Genomic DNA, 13,834 nt, shown 5'->3' with positions numbered 1-13,834 from the left:
TTTGTATATCTCTCTCGAGGTTGAGATGATTGAAGACTTTTTAGCATTGGATGAACCTTTTCCGGTATCTGTTATCGTATAAGGTTGATGCCTGATACAACATTTTTTTCTTTTGAAAAGTCTTCTTGGAAGGAAAGTCCTTTTTTTCTTTTTAAGATTTCTTTCAGATCCTAACATTATTGAAAACCACGAAGGGCGTATGAGGGACGGGACCAAACAAAAATTTACCATATATCGATCATAGTACGTGCTCGTAAATCAACAAATGTTTTTCATATATGGTAGTTGTAAATAATGCATTGTATTTATGCCACAAATAAAGAAAAAAGGATTGTCCGTTCAAGACGACTCTTTAGAAGAAAAAAGTATAAAATGTAAATAAAAAAGAGAAATGAAGAAATAAGTCAAAATAGTGGCCCATCAAGTGCAACGCATAGGGTCGATCCGCTGAATAAATGACAAGCGTAGCAACCATTGGTCATTGTCAACGTAAGTAAAAGTAGTCTTGGATATTGGTTTAAAAAACTGATCGGTGCCCTGGATCTAGTATCCCAAAAACTCATTCAGATCGATGAAATGGCATTTTCGGATCAAGAATTGGTTGAATCGGTCGGATTCGTCCTCAAAAAAAAGTATTAAAAGCAATTATAAGTGTTATTTTTTTACGAATTCAATAAGGAATGAGGGTACTACATTAATAAATTTTATTTTTCTTCATCAATATGCGAATATTGATTTGTTCTTTCCCTATATGATGATTTTCATCAAACATTTATTAAAACCTGGCTAAATACAATATTATACATTGAAATTAGAATTATTGGTTTGTATTTTATTATTTTATGATCATTTTACTATACAAATAAAAATAAATTTGAAATTTGTTTTATAATATCATCTAATTTAAAAATCTAATTTACAACTACAACAAAAAATAATACATTATATAATTTATAATGTAAATAAATTAATAAATAAAATATAAAATTTTATTATCATTATAATTAATATAATTATTAATTACAATATTGTAATAAACATGATTCAAAAACCAAGGGTACGACCCGCACAATGAAATTGAAGGCCTCTTTTACTTACAAGATTTTAACCCCCTAAACTCATTTCTCTTCATATTTTCAAGGCAATGAAATTGAAGGCCTCTTTTGCCCCTTTCTCTGTCTTTCTCTTCATATTTTCCTGGCAATGAAATTGAGGGAATTCAGAGGATCTATAATGGAAAGTGGATCTCCTGGTACAGTATGCGAGAAATGTCCAATTTCTCAGTTAGTAGTGAGAGAGAGAATGAAATTTTGATCTTGTTCTTTTGTTCAATTTCTGCATATAAAAAAAAAAAAAATTCAATCTTGCTATTTTGTTTCTTCTCTGTGTCAGAAAGAAAACTTTCAATCCTGTTATTTGAATGCTTGTCCTCATTGCCCATTAATGTAGAGAGAGAGAGGCGAGAGAGATGGAGTTTAGAGAGAGGGAGAGATTGAGTTTAGAGAGAGAGGGGCGAGAGAAGAGAGAGATAAGGAGAGATGAGTTTAGAGAGAGGGGCGTGAGAGATGGAGTTTAGAGAGAGAAAGAGAGGGAGAAACTGAGTTTAGAGAGAGAGAGGGGTAGGTGGTTAGGTTTTGAGGGAAGCTAATTATTTCATAAGTTATTGAGGTCAATAATACATGGTCAAATGAATTTAGAAGGTTGTAAGATAAAAAAGATGGAAGCTTTTTGCTTACAAATAATATTTTTAATTCATGGGTCTCATGAGATAAAAGTTAAAAATAAGTGATAAGGGGATATTTTCCCAATAAATAAATCTAACAATTAATGTTGATAGAAATATCGAATTTAGTAACATAAATTTGCAATCATATTTTAATAAAATTTAAAAAATAAATAAATAAATTTATATTCACAATGTAAGATAATTGATAAAGCAACTTGAAATAAGTTCTATAGTGGTATAAGCTAGTGTTATTTTTCTCTCTTAAATATACTATAAACTAGTATTTTTTTTTTAATTTCAGTAAACCAGTATTAGCATTATTTTTTGTTTTTTTAATATCCTATGAGCTAATTCTAATTTTTTGGGTGAATGATAAGGGTGGTGGACCCTATCAACCAATTATTATTTTTAATAATTTTTCTCTTTTTTTTGCTGTTATAATTTAATACCACCATTGGGTGTACACCCCTCTTATACATACCACGCCCATCCCCACCTAAAAGTACACCTAATAATATTAGTTTATTAGGTATGAAATTTATTCAATGCAAAAGTTGAGAATTGTCCGACATCGAAGAGCTGTAGGAGGAAAAAGTTGTATAAAATAAATTGAACCAATGTGGTACTGTGATGATTGTTGGGGTGCAGGGCACGTGTGAAAGATAGTTGTGCACACTAGCGTTAGAAGTAGAGGGGTTGACTTCAGAGGCCAAGTGGTGACAACCTCTATTCTAGTTAGAGAATCATCCGAAGCCCGTTTCTTTCCCGAATCCGGGGACGGGCTGATCATCGATTTTTAAAACACTGCATCAAAGTATCAAACATTTATTAATTTTTTTTACTTATTAAAAATTATCACGACCTAACTAACTATAATATTACATAATTACATTGAAATTGTTGGTTTATGTTTTATAATATTTTACAATACAAATAATAATAAATCTAAAATATCTTATAATATCATCTAACTTAAAAAATCTTATTGATAACTATAAGAAAAAAAAAAAAAAAAACACTAAGTACTTAGAACCTCAAAATATTTTTTTTTTGTTTGTTCTTTTCATAAATATTGATATATTGTAAAGTGCAACACAATATTTTAAATCTTTTTTTATTGTTCAAAAAGAAAATATTTTATATCCAAAAGCCATAAGGAAGACTTTTCACCTAAGGGATTAAATGTCCATTGTAACCTACAGAACCATGATCTATACACTATTTGTTATGTCCCCACGACCCTACCACTTGTGTCATGTCATTCTTGAGTTATGCGCTTTAATATATTAGTCTGGTAGTGCTCCTATTTAAAGAAGCGAAACAATCCCACATCGAAGATTTAGGACTTAAACAAGTACATGTAAAAGAATTGATACATTATTGGGAGTACGTGCAAGAGGTGGGGGTCGTGCGCTTTTAAATTGTACATAGTATTATAATAAGTGACGCATCCGATCTGTGATGTCATGAAACGATATTGTGATGTCATCAAACGAAAAAAACGGCCGGATCCGAAACAGTCTAAACCAATACCCGATCCAGATCGCTCAATTCCGGATTAAACCACCGATTTTTAAAACATTAATCTTAATCTGGCCCAGAACTTGCATACCCCTATGAGGTGATGACACGAAGGTCCCCAACTAAAAATCGATGAATTATGAGATAGTTGCATGCTCAAATTGGCGGCCGCACTTTTCATAATAGAGCAATGGTTAAACTTGTCAAAAGTACTCAAGATGGCAATCCGAGCGTTTTGATATCATTTGCATAGCCATGCAAAATTAAGGCTATAGAGGGGTGCCCAAATCGGCCCTCAATTTACAAAAGAGCTCTAAAAGGCCGTGGCTAGGGGTGAGAATTGACTCGATCTGGATCCGAAATTTGAATTTCGGACCTTTTTTGGATCTAGCTATGGATCCAAAATTTGGATTCGAAATCCAGATCCGGACACAAAAGTCATGTCCGAATTGAACTCCGGATCGGATATGCGTGCAGGTGGATTCGATCTAGATCCAAATCTGTATCCAACCTCGTGTTTTTTTAATAGAAAATTTTTATTTTATATATACAATTTTTTTAATAGCGTATATATAGAGTAATCTGGATCTGGATCCGGATCCAATGTATACGATTCAGATCTAGATCTGGATAAGATGCATATTATTCATATACAAATCCTGTTATCCAGGATTCGATTCGGACCCGAACAGACCTAGATTCTATGGATCTATTCAGATCTGGATTTAAATCTAGTTGGATCCAACCCCGACCGACTCATTCTCACCCCTAGCCGTGGCCAAATTGTCTACAATTCCTTATGAAAGAAAGGAATTGTTATAAAAAAAGTCTCAAATTTGAACCCATTCCAACATCATAGGACCAATATACAACCTCTCGAATCTTTGTTTCGAAGTACAAAAGGGGGTTTCCCCTTTATAGGCCCCAAATTTACAAAAAGAGTTTGGTTCCTCTCAACTTCAAACTTCATAGTACTTCAAAATTCTAAGCCCCTCCAAATGTAATTCAAACTTCTAAGCGAAATTCGAAATGCTGAACGGTCATGCCAATGGTTTGAAATAGAGTTTTAAAAATCGTTGAGCCGACTCAAAATCGTCCTAATTAGTTAGGAATTCGTTGTGGGCAATTATGCCTTGAAGAACTCTAGACTCACCTGATTCCCTCAGTTTTTAAATTTTTCCTTTCAGTTTCTATTGTATTCACTATCTGACATAGAAATTGCTCGAGTCATATCAGTTGACTCAGAAACGAGGGTGTCCTATTAAGCTGTCGATTGAGAACTAGCTTCAAAGCCATTAGTTAATTAACCGTTCCCATTTAGTTAATGAACTATTTAGTAACTCTACCCCGTATTTTAACTACTAGAGCTTAAATCATCATCATCATCATCCAAGCCTTATCCCAACTACGAGAACTTAAACGAGACTAATAAATAGATTTTGGACACATCCTTGTAACAAAATGTTATGCAACTAAATTAGGCATTATGCAACTACCATAAGCAAGGCATTTCCGTAAATGACAATTGGAGCCGTTACAACGGGAACAATGTTGCAAATCAATGTTTAAAAAATCATCAATCTGATTCAGAATCCGAGTGAAAGAGAATGTTCCTACATAACAAAATAAAGAAATGAACAATAAGATGTATGCATCATTATTTACATGTGCGTGGACTGTGGAGAGAAATGCTCAAACATCATCCACGATATAAGTCTCCAATATCATGTAGAGGGGGCATATTAGGAGGCTATCGCTACCACCTAAATACATGGTCAAGCTCCCTCTCCGAGAAAACTTTTTGTTTAAAAAATTTCGGATCATCTTTAGTCAACACTAAAATCGATTTTATCAGAAAAGAACATTTGATTTGGAGCCCAAAAATTGATCACCTAAAAATTTTTAGATTAAAAAAGTTTCCCTCAGACAATGTGTCCTGTGGGCTAGGCCACCTAATATGTGGTTGGGCCAGATCATCTCATCTTTTTGAATCATAGATAACAAGGAAAATTATGGCACTTTTGCAGACCGCCATCAATAAATGTCATATTGTAGTTCTAAACAAAAAAAGAAGAAAGAAGTCATCTTAGCCCGATGAAGTCCCTAAATCTACTTGGGTACTAAGGCACAACCTCAATAAAAAAAGGATGCAATTTCTATAGGGCCTAGCTTTATGAAAACAAAGGAAAAGTCTCACCTCAAATTCTCGTCTGGAAAGCGCTTTGGGCATTCGAAATCGTTAAGATGGCTCCAAAATCAATTCTAACACCGATGATTAAATTCGAAGCTAAAACAAATTTGTACAGATCTTGTGAATTTATGAATATTTATTTTTAGGGTGAAATGGATGGTCTACATAATGTGTGTGTTACAATATACACCAATTTTAGAGCTTGAAATCCTAATTTTTTTTCACAATGATAATAGTCAATAATGAAATGGTTGATTTGAAGCTTTTCCGATGCTATAACTACAATTTCAGGTGAATTTTAAGGTGAAGCTTTAGTTTTTTTGAAAGAGCTGCAGCCCTATCAAAATACTTTGCATGAGTAAAAAACCATAAAAAGCTAGAGTAAGGACACATACGAAATTGGAAATCCGAATTTGCTAAAGCCAGGAATGACATGGAACTTTCAAGGTTATATCTAGAATTCGAGCAATCGTGGCTATAACCGAAATTCCAATAATTGTCATCGCGTTCTATGATAGGTTTTTATTGTTTATCGATTTGGGTTAGCTAGCTCGACAAGAGGAACAAGAACAAGGATTTTAGCCAAGTTCCAATTTGGCTAGCAAGAGTAACCAATTTTCTTGCCTTTGGACTGGACTGAAATTTCATTGTCTGTTGTATATTTCTTCTAGGGCGTGTTTCATTGTGGGAATCCATAAAAAGTGGAAGGCACGGGCATGGAAGCTGTCCCTTCTTGAAACAGAGATTTTAAGAGGAGCACGACAGCGCTCGCAAAACCGGCCAGGTCGAACCGGACCTAGCCAGGTTACCCAGAACTAGACACTGGCTGTGGCTGATTTTGGCCGGTTAGTGTGGTCAAGCTAGGAACTACAAAAAAATCAAAAAAATTATAAAAAATTCAAAAAGTAAAAAATGTGCAGTATTAAGATGTTTTGAAAAGATTGGGCATTATTTTGGCCATAAGTATTTATTTTTATATTTTATTTCTTTATTATTATTATTTTTAAAATACCCTTGGGTACTAATTTATTTTTCAAAATTAAATTTTCACTATTTTTGTATCTAATTTGGATGTATTTTGTTTAATTATACTTTAAACATACTTTTCATATTTTTCGATATTTTGCTTAAAAAAATTTAACCCTTTTTAGCCCGGCCAGGACCTGCCCAATTGGGGCCGTGATGAGGACCGGTTAACTGTTACCTTGACCCGGCCCATGGCCCAATTCCGTTCCTAGGTCAAGTTTTCTAACACTAGAGCATGAAACACCACACTTCCATATTGCAGCTTCCAGGCGATATTAGACGAACTTGGACCTCTTGCTCCCAAAAAAATTCTACCCATCAAACACGCCCTTAAGGATAAATTTAGAAAATTAGGAGTTTCCATTTTTTATTTTTTTTTAACAAGAGTAATATATTTTATTAAGATAAAAAGAGATTACAATGAACCCTAAAATAAAGAAGGAGATACAATCAAAGAGGCCAAAGCGACGCCTTTATCAGCCATGTCATCAACAACGGTATTAGCTTCTCTATAAATATGATTAAATGTAAATCTGCTGCCTAAAGATAAATCCCTCACTTTATGCGATAAAGAACGTAGCTGCCAGGGAGGTTTTGACATGCCTTTACTCCAATTGATCGCATTGTGAGAATCAGCTTCGATGACCACATTGTTTTGGAAGCCCATGTCTCTAAAGATCACCAGACTTTGTAATAATGCTGCCAATTCAGCATGATTATCAATCACTAAACCACAAGGACCTACATAGCAAAACATGAATTGACCTTCTATCTCGACATACACTCCCCACGCTTGACTCTCCTGGGTTCCCAACAGATGAGCCATCAAAATTAAATTTCATACAATCCTCATATGGCGGTTTCCACCTACATTGTGGTCTAATCTTGATAACACTATGCATAAATTATTTAGAAAAAATTTATATAAGGTTGCAACCTTAAAATGTAGAATTAAAGGTGCAGCTCAAAAATCCATCATAAAAGGTCATTTGGATGTTGGAAAACCCTCTAATTGATCATCGAGATGTATGAATATGTACAAAAAAAGATTTCGAATATGTGAAATAGTATATCTCCCAACATATTATATGGACAGTCCATTTTCAAGATTTCCAGGTGTTTATAGATCTACTTGATTTGAACCAACTTTAGAGTTTAAAATTTTATAAGTGCAATTTGTATAGAGCCTAGGCTCTAAACAATCAAATTAGAGCCTACCTTCAAATAGTGTCGATAAATGTGGCAATACTAGAAATCTTTGTAATAACCTTAAAATATATTTTAATCTTTATTTATAAAGTTTAAAGCATAAAAAGTAGTATAGATCGACAGATCTATGAAAACTTGAAAATTGACAGTCCAAAAATGAAATGCATTATAAACTACACTATTTCCAAAACTTGAAATCTATTTTTTTCTAATGTCCATACATCTTGATGTCAAGATGATCAATTTGAGAATATTTGGGCATCAAAACAACCCCTTCTAGTTAAGTTTTTTAGGTAGGCTCAAATTTGATTGTTTCTATATAAATTTTTCCCATTTTATAATTAGAGATAGAAATAGGTTCTTAATCCATCCTAAGAATTTTATATCTCAAAATTACATTTATGATAAAATTTAGAGGTGCGCCTTCATTGGATTGTTTAAGGTTGGCAACCATATGCTAATCACACCCTCTAATTATCCAAGTTATCCTTAACATCATGTCTTGAAGTACTCCAACCTTCCTTTGTAACTTTAAACCAACTCCAAGTACAAAACACGATTTTATTTTTTAGTTCATCGATACTTATACCCACACCACCGTCAAAAGTCCTTCTATTCCTTTCAAGCCATAATTCTCATAATGGTGCACCTCTTAAAATATCCCATAACAAGCCACCTATCTTTGGAACCCAGTGGTTTCCATTTTTATCAAAACTCATATCCAACACCTATCTTTGGAACCCAGTGGTTTCCATTTTTATCAAAACTGATATCCAACCTTTTTTTTTTGGAAGTCCGATAACTATTAGAATTAGGAGGGTAGTGGCTATAAGTAGGGGTTAGGAGTCTGGTTTTTTTATATCTTAGATCTTTTAGATTTGTATTGAAGTGAGAGCAGCACTGAGCCCTGACAATGAGGACTTGAACATTTCTTTACCTCTCGAATCATTTGTCTTATGATTTCCTTTCGTTCCGTGGGGATGTTCATATTCCACCTTGATCACATGGTCATGTGGGGTTTTTTAACCTAAAAGTTTTCATATTATGTTTACATATTCTTGAAATCAATTTTGTTTCGATAAATAATTTATATTTCAAGAAAATGCTCCCAAGTCCTATCCGTCATAAAAATCGACTCTGGCTTATCCACTTGAGGGAGGATCAAATGTAGGTTTGTAAAAGGCTCCCATCTTATACTATAGAAGTCGAGTACACCTCTAAATTCCGTGAGGAGATGTAATTCTGGTGTCGAACCTTGTGATGGCCTAAAAATTTATGTTCATCCCTAATTATGAAATTCAAAATTTAAAAATGGTCAAGATCAAGCAAATCTATAAACATTTGAAAATCTAAAAAATAGACACTTGTTGCAAGATACATCATTTTTTGGATTTGAAATTTTCTTCTTCGTGTTCATACATCTCAATGTCGAAACGATCATTTGGAGGGTTCTCCAACATTGGAACACAATCATCTAGATGATTTTGAGGTGCATCTTACGTCAATAGCATAAGATTGATACCTCGAATGAACCTTTTCCTTTCTTTTTTGTTATGAAAGAGTACATTTGATAAGAGATATTATTATGGTCGAAGAACAGGTTAGTAGCCATCGCAAATTAAGGTAAAAAGAAAATAATATTGAAAAGCACTTCCTATCACCTTGAAGTTGTTCTCATGGGTAAATAAATAGCACGAAAAAAATATAATACAGATGAAGCCAAGGGAAAGTATGATGACTTTAAGGTAAAGGTACTAGATCTTCCCAATACGAGCAATGAAGTAAGTAATAGTCCTCTTAGTCGTTAAAAATGTAGAGTTACCCCGTCATTCCTTTGCAGGGGGTCATTGTTTTGGGTACAGAAATACGGGTTAATATTAAGTAACATTGAGTTACTTACAATTGCTAACCCTAATAAAAAGCCAGTAAAATTGAGTTACTTGCTTTGACAAGTATTTACCTGTTTTTTCAAATAATTTAAGAAATAGTTTTTTTTGAAGTGTAAGTAGAGAGGTGTTAGTGAAAATGAAAACCACGATGTGGTGATTAGGGTATGGGGTACTACCACCACAACCCCATACCCTTTCCCTTGAGTTACTCACAATTGCTGACCCAGCTAAACATATCATTTGATGCATTGTGTACCAGGCATGTGCATGGCAGCCAAATACCAATAGTCCGTCACGCATATATATTGAGAAGGCCACTCCGTTGCTGACTATCCAGCAAAATATGGGGCTACATCTTTTTGTGTGTTACACCCCCTGATTTTTTAAGCCTCTTTTCAATTTATGGTGTTGCGAAGATCCTTTTCCTAAATTGGCCGAGTTATTCTGGCCCAGGCAGTGGTCGAGCCCGACTTGTCCCAAGTTTGGGTCCAATCGGGATATTAAAAAATCATAATATTTAAAAAAATCTCAAAAAAAATAAGAATTCAATTTTTAATATGTTTTTTTTTTTTTCCCTATCATTTTGGCAAAGGTTAGAAAGTAGGTTGCCATAACTACTTATTTTTATATTTTCTCATATTTTAAAAAAATTCAAAAATACCCCATTCACGAAATGATTTTTTAAAATCTATTTTTTTTGCTACTTTTTGTTTTTAAAAACCACATTTAGATGTGTTTTGTTTACTTTTGTTTTACATATATTTTTCCTCTTTTAATTTTTTTTAACTCGCAGCCCTACCCAGGCTGAGTTATTCGGATTTGGGCTGAGTACTCACCGTCGAGTAGTGGTTTCAAACATTGAATGTAACTTTATTTTGTTATTAATAAAAATGGGTAGGGGATCTTTTTTCCGCCGATTCACCCAAAATAAGAAAAAAAAATAATAATAATAAAAAAAAAAATTTCCTTTGGTGCAATATAATCTAACAATAAGGGATTTAAAACTGGGAATGTGTGGCCTCAATACTGCATCATCACGATTAACTCGCTTCATGGCGTGTGGATTTGCATTCGCTACAGTTAACATTCAAAGAAGACCCCGAACGAGCTTAGCCAAATAAAAACCAGAACTCAAAAAAAACTGAAATCTTTTAATAACTTCGAGGGGTTTTCACTGGTCAAACCGATTTGATGACTGGTCAAGCAGCTAGTAGCACGGACTTTTCGCATCTGCCTGTTCGTGATGACAATTAAAATCTTATTCCCATGAGAAAGCTAATCTTCTTTTTCCAAAGCTAATTTTCCCTCTATTTACCAGACTTAAATTGATACCAGTAAAGGAATGACCTCCAACTTTTAGCTAGTTACTTGGATTAGCATGGAGCGGAAAAAGAGCCTCAATTAGAGATTCCAGACATTGCAAGTCCCACGTGAGAAGCGATAGAGCTGAGAATTTACCCACTTTGGATCTCAAACTCTAATTTCAGATCCCATCTAGATCTAGGTATAGTTCCAAGATTTGGATTTGAATAGTAATTTTGATTTGGTCCGGGTATAGGTGGATCCAATCCCCATCCAACCTAGTTATTCATATATTATATATTATTTTATATGTATACATGTATGGTATGTATACTTTTTTTTTGTTATGTATTATTTATAGGATTATGTTAGGGTGCTTACACTATGGAGTAATTTACCATTGTACTCAACAATTTTTAAACATTTTTATACCCTTGTTTTATATATTGAGCATTTTTTTAAAAATATTTTTTGTCATTAGGAAGAAGTTATGTCATCTACATGAAGTGTAACATCACCTACATGGAGCACACTAATCGCATTTAATGCTCCATGTGGGTGATGTCACCCTTATGAAGATGACATCACACCTATCCTAATGACAATCGAAAATACCTCCGCTAAAAAAATTCCATGTACAAAATAAGGGTATATAAGCGTCCAAATTTTGTTGAGTACAATAATAAATTACTCTATAGTACAAAACTAAAGATACACCTGGAAAATGTTGTTTTAATGTTGAAAAACTCTTTAATTTATTATCTCAACATCGAGATGTATGAAAATGAAAAACAAAAACAGATTTTAAGTTCCATAAATAGTGCATCTTACAACACATTATCTAGACCGTCTATTTTCAAGATATTCATATGTTTTAGATCTACTTGATTTTAACCATTTTTTTAGTTTAAAATTTTATAATTAGATATGAAAATAAACTTTAAGATAACCCTATAAATTTTTACACCAAAACTACGTGTTATAATAAAATTTGGAGGTACGCCGCAATTGGATTGTTTAAGGTTGCAACCTTATAGAAACCACGCCCTTTATATTATTTTGTAGATATAAAATATATAAAATAATTTCCTTGGATATGATCGTGTTCGGATCCAGATTTGAATCCCATGTATACTTTTTGGATTCAGATCTAGATCCAAATATTTTGGATTTGATTGGATTTAGATCTAGATCCAAATCTCATATACTTTTCGGATCCAAATCCAAATCCATCGATCTGATTCTGATCTGACCCATTCTCAGCCCTAAGAAACGACGCTGCCTCCCAATATTTTAATTTAAAGTTTTCAATCTATCAATTCTTTTAGCAAAACCTAAGGAAAGAAGGAATTTAACCAAACTATTAAACAATATTTTGCCACTTCGTGGCATTCATTCATGTTTAATAATCCATCACCATTGAATCTCAACAAGTCCAAAAGAGGACGCTACGGAAAAACTTTCTAAGCAAAACATGGGCATCAGCCAAAGCATTTTGAATAGCGAATTTAGAGAGGTAACGCATGAAGGAGTTTGAAATCATTTTCTCTAAGACCGGATTTTGATTATTTCCTTAAGGGGCCGTTTCGGTACCTGAAAATCTATTATATTACAATATATTACTTACGTGGCAATAGATTACTTACGTGACAATATATTACAAGAAAATATGCATTGTTTTGACAAACTTATCTATGCACTTTCCATAATGTTGATGACACATCTATAAAATAAATAGCTCATATCTCTCACCCCCAAGTCACCTTGATCAACGGTCCATATTCAATCTCAATAAAATGGCAAACTATGAGAAACCATAAAAAACTCTAAATCTAATTTTTCTCTATAAATAAGAATGCATCATCTCCCTATTCTCTATATTTCTCTCTCTCCCACAACTCTCTCTCCTCTCTCTCATATAAGCACACCCCACTCTCTCTCCTCTGAGTCTCTCTCTCCAACTTCTCTTTAAGCCTCTCTCTCCTAAACCTCTAGAGGACACGCTCCAACTCTAAGTCTCCCACTTTCCCTCTCGTGCTTTAAAAATACTAAGAGTTGAGAAATTAAGTGTAAGCCAAAAAAATTTTGGAGGTTAGAGTTTTTCAAGATTTAAGGGTGAATACGCAGTTTAACCGAAATTTACTTTTTCTGTTCGAGATTGAAACTAAACCATTGATCCCACACTATCAAATATTAGTGACTCGTTGTGGAGTGTAATAAACCCGTTGTGAAGTGTAATAAGTTCGGTTGAGATAATCTTCGATACTCTTTTTTTTTTTTTTTTCTTGCTATATTTAATTATATTGATTTTATATTCAAAAGCATAAAAATTGTGGATATTTTCTTTGTTTAAAAAAAATTGGTTTAATAACATCAAAGTTTTTACGATCTTGGATTTGATAGTTTTATTTTCTTTGAAGCAAAAATTATTGTAATAAAACTACCGGTAAGTGATCTTTGTCAAAAGAAAAGAAAATGAGTGAAAAGAAAAAAAAATTAAAAACATGTATTCCCCCGCGAAATGGCCTTGGACTTTCTTTCAATGCTGGCATAACCAAATATAGACTGATAAATGAGTAGGGGAGAAGATGACAGCTAAACTTTGTTTTCCTATAAAATTTATGTGGGTTTTGTAGCTGACATCATGATAAAAGTTCCACTCTTGCATTTGAAGTCAATGAGGCCGCATGCTGTACAGATGTCTTCTAATTCACCTTCGGATAGATAGATGTGGCTGTTTGAGAGTCCCTCTATATAATGTAAGAGAAACCTATTCTTATCAATCACAACAAGAAATGTATCCATTTTTCTGAAACTACTATGAGAGGCCTGAAAAAGAAGGAAAACAAGGGAAATAGAGACATTTTGCTTAAAGGTCATGAGATCTTCCTCCCCATTTCCTATCTTTATTTCCACAATTAAAAAAATATTTAGAAATAAATGTAAATATAACTTCACAAGGCAGTACAA

At 33.4% G+C, this 13,834-nt stretch overlaps 1 protein-coding gene across 8 annotated transcripts in view; it reads right to left on the bottom strand.

Moving 5' to 3' along the window:
- Window positions 1-13,453: 13,453 nt before the first annotated feature.
- LOC18422450 (putative methyltransferase At1g78140, chloroplastic) overlaps window positions 13,454-13,834 on the bottom strand; it is a 30,331-nt gene continuing 29,950 nt past the window's right edge. For 5 of the 8 annotated variants that reach the window (XR_016054803.1, XR_016054800.1, XR_016054804.1 and 2 more), the window contains one exon: window positions 13,454-13,614. Coding sequence is in view for 1 of the 8 variants with exons in the window: in XM_088865660.1 (XP_088721786.1) it covers window positions 13,484-13,634 (151 nt within the window). In the remaining 7 variants the exon portion in view is untranslated. Of the gene's footprint in view, window positions 13,694-13,834 lie in introns of all 8 variants that reach the window. The other 3 variants (XR_016054805.1, XR_016054802.1, XM_088865660.1) reach the window with 2 other exon arrangements.

The sequence above is a fragment of the Amborella trichopoda genome, chromosome 4, assembly GCF_054954075.1.
Source record: "Amborella trichopoda isolate Santa Cruz 75 chromosome 4, AtrichopodaSantaCruz75HAP2 v2.0, whole genome shotgun sequence".
Classification (NCBI taxonomy): Eukaryota; Viridiplantae; Streptophyta; class Magnoliopsida; order Amborellales; family Amborellaceae; genus Amborella; species Amborella trichopoda.
The sequence above is the reverse complement of the archived record's forward strand: the minus strand, read 5'-3'. Positions and strand labels throughout refer to the sequence as shown.